A 10,428-nucleotide genomic window follows, 5' to 3' on the forward strand; every position below is an offset into this window, starting at 1 on the left:
CCAGAAAATTGAGCTGTATGGAAGTCTGACAGCCAAGGAATTAATCACATTCATTCAGATGTGTAGGAGGGACAGAGATGTGGAGGTGTGGAAGAGGTTGGTCCCACACCCTTATGTAGTAGATAAAAATTTGGAGGGGTATCTTGGGAGTGAGAGATCCCAGCCCCACACCAGCCCACTCAGCCCAGGTTCCAGTGCCCATAGGATAGGTCCCCATAACTTCTGACTGTAAAACCAGTGGGGATTGGGCCTGTGGAAGGAACTGTGGGATTCTCAGGCATCTCCTCTTAAGGGGCCCACAATGGGCTTACACAGACTCATTCACTCTGGGCTCCAGCATCAAGGCATAAGCCTGATGGGCACCAGTGGCATACAGGGAGGAACTGAAGTGTCTGGCATCAGGACAAGAGCTGGGGCAGAGCTTCCTCCCAGACAAAACTCCAGAGGACAGGCAGTGGCCATTGTTCCTTTCCTGAGCCCTGCCGCACACAGAGCTATAGTGCGGCAGCACCATATCTGAGACTCCATTAACCTGGTTCACACAGATTGCCCCACCCTGGTGATTACCCAAGGCTTCACCCCATCCAACTTAAGGGACCCACCCAAGTGGTTAAGAGTAGCTTTTCTACATTAGGCCATGCTACTAAGACAGGGAGTCAAAGCAGCTCTACCTAATACATATAAACAAAGACAGGGAGGCTGCCAAAATGAGGAGACAAAGAAGTATGGTTCAAATGAGAGAACAGAGCAAAACTCCAGGAAAAGAACTAAGCAAAATGTAGATAAGCAATCTATCAGATGCAGATTTCAAAGCACTGGTTATTAGGATGCTCTAGAAACTCAATGGGTACTTCAACAACATAAAAATGATCCAATTGGAAATGAAAGTTACACTAATTGGAATAAAGAAAAATTTACAGGGAATCAACATGGGATGGATGAAGCCAAGAACCAAATCAATGATTTGGAACAGAGGAAGAAAAAACATTCAATCAGAACAGCAAGAAGAAAAAGGAATCCAAAAAGTGAGCACAAGGTAGGGAGCCTCTGGGACAACTTCAAACGCACCAACATTTGTATCATAAGGGTGCCAGAAGGAGAAGAGAAAAAAATTGAAAACTTATTTAAAAAAATAATGAAAGAAAACTTCCCTAATTTGGTGAAGGAAATAGACATACGAGTGCAGGAAGAACAGAGAGCCCCAAACAAGACAGATGTAAAGAGGCCCACTCCAAGACACATCGTAATTAAAATGCCAAAGATTAAAGATAAAGAGAGAATCTTAAAAGCATCAAGAGAAAAGAAGAGAGTTACCTACAAAGGAGTTCCCATAAGACTGAGCTGATTTCTTAGAAGAAACTTTGCAGGCCAAAAGGGACTGGCAAGAACTATTCAAAGTGATGAAAAGCAAGGACCTACAGCCTAGATTACTTTATCCAGCAAAGCTAGCATTTAGAATCGAAGGGCAGATAAAGTGCTTCCTGGACAAGATAAAGCTAAAGGAGCTTGTCATCACCAAGCCTTTATTAGATAAAATGTTAAAGGGACTTATTTAAGAAAAAGAAGATCAAAACTATGAACATTAAAATGGCAAAAAATTCACAATTATCAACAACTGAACCTAAAAAACAAACTGAAAAAACCCAAGCAGAACAGAAACAGAATCATAGATATGGAGATCATTTGGATACTTACCAGGTGGGACAGGGAGGGGGAGAATGGGGGGAAGGTTCAGGGATTAAGAAATAAAATTGGTAGTAACAGAATAGGCAGGGGGATGTTAAGAACAGTGTAGTAAATGGAGTAGCCAAAGAACTTAATATGCATGACCCATGCACATGAACTAAGGGGGGGGGTTGCTGGAGGGAGTGGGGGATGCTTTGTGGGGGGTGGCAAAGGGGGCACATTGGGACAACTGTAATAGCATAATCAATAAAATATTAAAAAAGGGGAAAAATGGTGCAATCCTGTTGTATTTTGAGTTTTTCCTCCTAGGTGACTACTTCGATATTCTTGGCATGTCAGGGAAATCTTATATATACACAGGCACACGATGTAGCACATGTCAGCTGAATTCTGCTGCTTACCTGCACACTGCAGGGTAATAATTATTGCCTTCCTGCCTGGGGTAAAATAGACGCCATGCTACTAATATAGTACTGATCCTTGACAAATAGGACATTGCAAATTTGCATCCGTTTTGTGAAAAAAGGCAGATGAAATGGAAGTCTAATTGGAACGTTAATTTTCAACTTATCACTTTAAGTATTCATTTCATATGATAATCCTGAAATGTAATTTGACTTTTCATGAGGCATAACCTTCTGATTATTTTCATCCTTTTAAACAGTTGAGTATTTTGAACAAAAGAAAAGTTTATTTTCTCAGGGATGGGTGGAGAGTAGAGAAGGACGCCTGTCTTTGCGCTATTGTCAGATAGCCGCACTTAGCCCTGGGTTGCGTCCAGTGGTTCACAGGAGCCTCTCCTCACTTTAGCCCTTTATTTCAGGAAATCCAGAGTTTTTGCCCTGAATGACATGTAACCATTGGTGGAAGAGGACCTGATGGGGACTGTACTGAGCCTCTTGGCCAGTGTGTCCTCATTACCTGGACTTTTTTTAAGAAAGGAAATTCCACATTCACTGTTTGGAAAGAAGGTCTTGTCTCCTTAGAATTTAACTGTTAAGGCAGGTTTTATTCCAACATGAAAATCATATGCATTAGCTCGTGATAACATAGTCAGAGTCATTTTCACAGGAGTCATGGGAAAGGGTTCAGGAGCAAATCAGCACTCAGAAGACAAAAATCCCCCTTTCATACAAGTTTTTAGAACAGTGAGTGAGAGGAAAAACAAATTCGAGTCTCTTGCGTGCCCCTGAGAACAATAGCCTTTCTCTCCTCCCCTCGGTTTCCGTGGGGAGCGCCCCAGCTCCGGCATGTCTTCCACTTCCCACTCACATGAGCAAATGTCCACTCCTGTTGCCCAGCCTGAGACCAGCAGCATCCGCTGAACACTGCGATTTTAGGAAGAGGCGGATAATCAGGCTCCCTGTCACAGCCCCTCACATGGATTAGACTCTCCCACGCACATGTGACAGCTCCCCGAGTCTTGGGGGAAGGTGTCCCAGCCCTGGGATGAAGTGAGAACCTGTGAATAGTCTCGAAGAACACAATAAAGAGGTGACAGGCGGTTAGCAGAAAACACATAAATTGAATTCCTACTTAGTGTGGTGGTGGCAGGATAATTCCAGATATATATATCTGGATTTTATATATATACACACGCGCGCACACACACATATATACATACACACACAAGTATATATATGTGTGTATATATAATTGTATATATACTTATATAAGTATATATTCCAGATAATACATATCTGGAATTTTATATATATATTTAGTATGGTAGTGGCAGGATAATATATATACATGTGTGTATGTGTATAATATATATATATATTTACCATAATCCTCAGATGAATCACACTCCCTAGTGATTGTTTTCTTGAAAGCTTTTTGAAAAAGGTTTTAAAGGCAATTTTATACTGTAAGTCTGGGAGTTTTTCAGTCTCTCCTTGCAGTATTCCTTGAAACATGTTACACCATTTACGTGTGAGCCTGTTGGGTGTTGCCCGACAGTTCCCTTCTTGAAGCAGGTGAACAAGATTTCATTTGTGTTTCCCCTGGTTACGAGTCTTCAGCCCTCCGCCTGGGACTGGAGGAAGCATGCGGGTTCACTGTTAAACTGGGCTTGGTTTTGTACGTCTCGTTCCACTGAGGGAAATAAATGGCAGCTGGCTAAAAGGCTTTTCATAAAAAACTGTGTTGTTTAACTGCATATCTTCTGTTTTACTCACCACACTAGGTTTTGTCTTCAGAATTGAATATGTATGAAACACAGAGCGAAGAATATAAGTACGAGCTGAGGAAACTTAGTAATGAACTAATGAATTTAAAGAAGAAATACCTTGCTCAGAAGCGTAAAGAATACATTCAGAAGTAAGAATTAGATAAATGTTCTAATTTTGTTGTGCCTATTGCCTGCTGATGAGAAAATATTTGGGGTACAGTCACAGAGGTGCAGGTTTCACTGGGGTAAACTAACTCACAGGGGCAACAACTGACATTCTACAGGTCACTCACTCACTGCGTATGTATCAGAGCAAGATCAGTATCTCAGCCGATACTGGGGCCTCTTCTTAGGACCCTAACAGGGGTCCACTAATATCTGCTCATTGGTGTACCTAGTGTGGAGCAGAGGAAACATAGTGTAATATTTTCCCTGCCCACACTGTTCACACAGTTTGGAGATAATCACGCTATAACCATGTTTGCAAATGAGCTTCACAGTCAGCCTTGTACTGGCCGAAGTCTGTTCACATTGAAAACCACAGGCAGTTTTGCCAAGGGGTCTGGGTCTGGGCGTGGTAAAGCTGTTCTCTCTGTAATACAGGCGAAGCACTCGAATTATGCGCAGTTCATGAAAAATTTTCACCTGTGATTTAGGGAACCTCTCTGTGAGCCATGTCTGCGTCTAGCAGCAGACTTCGGTATCTGCTCTGGGGCGTCAACACGAGCTCTCATTCTTCTAGGAGACGAGAATGCAGATGTCAGGCCAGCGTTTGCATTTCAGAATGCCCACATGTCAACGAGTAAATGTTGTCTTCATTTTGTTATCATTATTTGCGTAACCTGAGGGTGAGAGAGCAAACCCAGATTCGTAGTTAGAACCTTGGTTTGGCCGTGTGGCATTGCCCAAATCGTCCAGTTCATTTCTACTGTGGCTCACATTATGGGCTGCAAGTCAAATTTGGTATTTCTTTCACATTGGCATTTCAGGGACATGGTGAACGAGGGTTTGAGTGCATCTGCCTACGATTCATGAGTGGGAAACAGCTAGTTAAAGAAAGTGGATGCAAATCCATTTGCCAGTGCAAATTTACCCTTCTTATAAATCAGAGTGTTCCCCCACTCTACCTTTCAGTGTCAGTTGCTCGGTAAAATAAAATATGCTAAGAATTATAGCTAATTGAGGTGAGTCTATCTTAACGTGTGGGTCTAGCAACCACCTGATTCAGAATCCTTGGTGAGACTTTTTAAACGCCAGGCCCCCAGGCCCTATTTCTAGATATTTGGATTCAGCAGCCTCTGGAGGGACCTCAGAAACATGCACCTGAATCACCCCAGAGGCCATTTCCATGCACACTAAGGTTTGAGAACCGCAGATATCAACCATGTGAATGAATGAATGCTGGAGTGGGAACACTGGAGTGGAAACACTGTAGTTTTCTTTTAGGACATGGAACGTCACGCTTATAAAGTGTTAACATGGTTTCCACACGAGGCACGTGTCTAGCTCAGTGGCCTTCAAACTTTTTAATTGCGCACCCTAACCAGTATAACATTTTTGAACTTGCAGCCCCCCCCGCCGCACAGATATATGGATATAGTTTTTTAAATAAAATTTTTATTTTATAATATTTTTTACTTTCAATATATTTTGATTTATAAACTCTATGCCAATAATAGTGTTACTTTGTAACACTAATTATTAGTAAAGTGAGATTTTTAATGTTTAAAGATACAATATAAATAGAACTTCTATTGTCATCTTTTTGCTCCCCGATGGGTCGTCTTTCTCATCTTCTGGATCAGAGGTCCCCAGCCCTCGGGCCGCAGTCTGGTACCTGGTCCATGGCCTGTAGCTGACCCAGCTAACAGCAAAGCTTGCCTGAGCTCCACCTCCTGTTCGCTCCCCTCACTCCCCGCTTCCCCACCCGGGCTGAAAAACTGATCCCTGGTGCAGAAAAGGTTGAGGACCACTGTTCTAGTTTACGTACAATACATTTTGGAGACCAGTGGTATAATTTACATGGCCGGAAACAGCTAGCTTGGCTAACCAGTTAATTATCTTTCTAGAGCTGATTAACTTTCCTGGACTTTGGCCTAGTCTCCTTCGACCTCATGGATTCCCCTCTCCCACAGCTTTTTGGACACAGAGAGCATGCTGAGCCAGTAAGAGGGCACCCCTCTGTGAGCTCAGCCCTCCCCACCTGCCCATCCACTGGACCTGCACTGCCCCAGCCCGATGCCACCTGCAGTTATTTGAATTTAAAGGAATTACAATGAAACCAAATTAAAAATTCAGTTCCGTAGTTGCATTACATTTCCACTGCTTGATAGCCACATGTGGCTAGTGGACACAGCCTAGATACACAGCTTCTCCATCACCACGGAAAGTTCTATCAGATAGCGCTGCTCTGGCATCTGTGCCTTTCCTGTCTGTCCTCTCCTTGCCCTTAAGTGCTTATCATTTGTAGCTGCTCTGACCTGGTTAGAGTGTCATTGGTGGTTCCATTTAGTTGGGGATCCATAAACAGGAGGTAGACAGAGAAATGAGTTCATAGGAGAAGTGCAAAAACTATTAAAGGGGCTGAAGGAAAATAAGCCAAGGCAAAAACCAAAGTGCTGAGATGGTTAGATGGGGAGGGGGACAGCTGACGGGAGTCATTACAATGGTGTAGAAATGCATGAAAAGGATGCTACAAAAGAGATATTGTTCCCATCAGTCAGTATAGGCCAAGCTGGAAGCCTTCAGCGTAAGTTCCTTCAGGGAGGAAAGATTGGGTTATTTAAGGCAAGAGAGGGCAGGGGGAGTGGGGAGCGCAGCCTGTTGGTAACAACAGTCAGGAGGAAGTCAGTTACTAAAGTGCTCGAAGGAATCTTGTTTGCTGGATCCACTCAAGGCTAAGTCTTTTGTTGTATTTATGGAGGATTTTTAAAAATAATAATGAAGTCAATTCTGGTAAGAAATAGCTGGATTGATAAAGCAATCCTCTATAGGTTCTTTCCAAATGGAATAATTTAAAATAACCTCTGTGGATGTTCTCCCCACATACGCACTTTATAAAATAACATAATCATTTGTACCTTTTTGCCTTCTTTGGTGTTTTTTCAAATATTTGTTTTAATCATGCTTTGGTCCCTGATCTGTACCCCACCCACCTGCCCCTGGCTCCCCTCCCTGGGCCCCACGGGAGGGTCTAGAGTCTGAAGAACCTCTCATATTTTTTTTTCAAAAATGTGGATTTATTCCCCTAAGGTAAACCATTCCTAGTTGTCAAATCTAATTAGTTTTGGTCTTACTAGTTGCTCAATTTTTATTTGAAAAAAGGGATTCCAAAGTTGATATCCATAAGACCCCTAATTACACAACAGGTAATTTGTGTAAATTTAAGGCACCTCAACAGGAACCCTGAATATGTGTGTACATGTTGTGTGTGCGTGCGTGTGTGTGTGTGTGTGTGTATTTAAGGGAGCGCTAAAGATATTAATACATTGCAGATTCCAGAGGAGAACTCCCTTTATTGCCAAATGTACTACCTCACCTTTCCCAGCTTTTCTTGCATCTTAAACTCTTTTTAATACTAACTGCTGCCTGTGTAAAGTTACAAGAATGTTTGCCTTGTAAATGTCCAAGTTTGATGAAGATACATTTGTGTGCATGTTTGTGTGGTAAATATTTATGTTTGTACTGCCACTTTGGAATTTAAAAATTGATAAATGATGAATTAATTATTATAACTGAGCCAAGAGAAAGAGTCTTCTGACTGATCTTTGGAACTAAACCAGTGTTTTGTAGAACAGGAAAATGATTGCAGGTCAGAAGCCTTAAGACCACAGTGCTTGAGTTATAATGAGGTCTTCTGTCCATAGTTAGACCAACAGTAGGAGGGCCCATTTAATTGTGTCTTTCCCCATTTCTACATGTTATCAGCAAATGCCTAATTAGATTTTAAGCAACCATGTCTAAAAATGGAAGCTTTAATAAAGCAATTTTCAGCGACTAACTCCCTCTATGAACTTAGAGAACACCAAACTTAAAAGAGAAAAAAAAGATGTTCAAGAGGTCACCTTTCCTCTCCTCTTTTACAGAAACAAAGACAGAGTATCTGTGGACCACACCTTCTCGGTGGCCAGACCGACTGGCCCTCGTTTTACTGGGGGTGGATTTTCCCTCAACAAGTCTTCCCAAATGAAGTCTTAACTGGAAGCTGCTGGCCGGGTCCAGTTGAACAGCTCATGAAACTTGCTCTGGAATATTTTGGAGAAATCTCTTTCAAGACCCTTAGATATTTATGGAAATCAGTGCTAAGATTATAGGATGGACAGAAGTGCAGAACTCTCATAGTCATGTACATAGAAGAGTGATGACATGCTACTTGGTCCACAAGGATATTAAGAGATTGTAATTATATCTGTTCAACTAGGCTGAGCCATCGCACGAAGCAGGTCTTTTGTCACTCCCACGTTGACTGATTTGAAATGTATCACATCTAGACACTCCGTATGGACAGAAGTGTGGATCTTAACTTTTCTATTATGGACATTGGTGCACTTGAAGAGCTTTTATATTTAAAAATATATTTGAAATATAGTGCATTCTTATAAGTAAGACTATTTTAATTATTTCTACTAACAATTACTAGATCTATTTTAATTGTTGTTCTGAAAATTAATTGTTTTCAGAATGATTTTGGAATAAAATTGTTTTCAGAATAATTCTAGGTGGAATTTCTTTTCAGGATGGGGGTAGGAAAATCTATTTCCAAGAGACATACTAATAAATATTTCCTCATAAAATATAAAAAAGAAATGTTATAGATTTTTAAATCTTTGCTTTGGTAAAGTAATTAAGGTTTAGAACTACCGTGAGAAATGTTTGACATCTGGTTTTGATTCGGAGGAACCAAAACTGTAAAATCAGGAATTTGGGCTGGAATTCTATGAAGGGCTCTCTTTCCTGGGCCTCGCTCTTGGAGAATGGAGTTACACAGAACAGGATCTGGCTTCCCGAGCTGCAGTCAGCATTTTGAGCCATCAAAGCCATTGTACTTTCTTTTTGTTGAAGCCGTGATTATGTGGACATCACTCAATGTTCCTTCGTTAAGAGTGCTTATGCGGTAATGTCATGCGAGGACACTCTGGCCATCTCTCTCACAGTAACTTGGCTTCTGCAATATTTTAAAGTTACTGAGGACTGAGTAGCTCAGGGATGAGCAGGGACAAGACAAGTGGGTCATTCCATCTGTTTTACAGGACCAAGGTTTCCACTGAGAGGAGCAGAGGACCAATGACCCAGGATGCTTGTTCAGACTACACAGAGTTGGGGTGTTAGGGGATCTTCTGCATGTTCTGCCATCCTTCTTAGTTCACCAGCAGAAGCAGACCCTTGAAAGTGATTTACTGTGAAGTGATCTCAGAAACCCTAGCAGGAATGGGGAAGTGGGACAGGGAAGGGAAGGAGAACCAGGCTAGGGTGCAGTATCAAGTCAAGTGCCAGGCTGGGAGGCTTTGGCTGGATCTTGCAGGGGACTTTGGAGACAATGTAATCACATCTCAGGGTAGTCCTCATCAAGAAGGGCGAGGGAGCTCAGGTATTTACATCCCTCATGCTGTTCATTGACCAGGGACTGCTCAGAAGGGATCCTCTGGGTTCTCCCTGTTTGTGGGCAAAGCAAGGGTCTGGCCCGCAGATGGACAAGACCACAGGTGCTGACTGTTGGAAGTGTAAGTGGTTAAGGGCTTGGGGAAATCAGCCTGCTGTTTCTCCCAAATGGTCCCAGAGGGAGAACTACAGATAATATCACCCTCCATGTGGCTGACCACTCTGTGGTGAGGTGTGGCCATCAGCTGTGGAGAATGGCTATGCTCCCTAGAGAATTTGCTGAAAGCACTATAAACTCAAAATCACAGTGGGGCCATTTCCATGTTTGAAAATCCCTGCTGTTACCTTCCCTCAGAGCCCACCGTATTCTGCTTAGACAAAAGACTTTTGCAGGGATGGTAAGGCAGTTGTGATACATGTACAACCCCAGGGAGTTCCCTGTCTGTTCAGGGGCATTTTGAAGTATAGCCTTTCCTTCTGAGTCTGTGGGGGAACTTTATATGAGGCTTCCTTCTCTAAGGAAATGGGGTCTTTGACTCTTGATCTATCAGTGTGGCAAAGACTCTGGGGATGTGCTAGCCTCAGATCCTGACTTTTCATGATGATGAATTCTTTTGAGAATTAAATGAGTTAATGCATGTGAGCTTGGAGCAATGTCAGGCACATAGTAGTTGTTCAATGCACACCCATCACTGTTATTATTACATAAGAGATACTGAATGTTTTAAAATTAGAGAAGAAAAGTTATTACATGATGCTGTATCATATCAATGCCAGAGGTGACTCTAATGCTGAGAAGGTAGATGACAATGACACTAACATGTCTGGATGAAGCAGGATTTGGCTGTGTAATTTACAGTTGAGTATCTTGTAAAAATGCCACATTGGTCATGAAAACTTCTGCATTTGTTTTTTGTAATTGGGATCTGGGGACAGATCCTTCACCTTCAGAAGTCAGAGCTTCCAGAGGG

At 42.2% G+C, this 10,428-nt stretch overlaps 1 protein-coding gene across 1 annotated transcript in view; it reads left to right on the forward strand.

The window, feature by feature from the left end:
* CFAP58 (cilia and flagella associated protein 58) overlaps window positions 1-8,418 on the forward strand; it is a 95,660-nt gene extending 87,242 nt beyond the window's left edge. Inside the window, exons 17-18 of the mRNA XM_028513683.2 lie at window positions 3,875-4,008; window positions 7,945-8,418. Coding sequence (XP_028369484.1) covers window positions 3,875-4,008; window positions 7,945-8,056 — 246 coding nt within the window. The 3' untranslated portion in view covers window positions 8,057-8,418. The remainder of the gene's footprint in view (window positions 1-3,874; window positions 4,009-7,944) is intronic.
* The last annotated feature ends 2,010 nt before the right edge of the window (window positions 8,419-10,428 follow it).

The sequence above is a fragment of the Phyllostomus discolor genome, chromosome 5 (genome assembly GCF_004126475.2).
Source record: "Phyllostomus discolor isolate MPI-MPIP mPhyDis1 chromosome 5, mPhyDis1.pri.v3, whole genome shotgun sequence".
NCBI lineage: Eukaryota > Metazoa > Chordata > Mammalia > Chiroptera > Phyllostomidae > Phyllostomus > Phyllostomus discolor.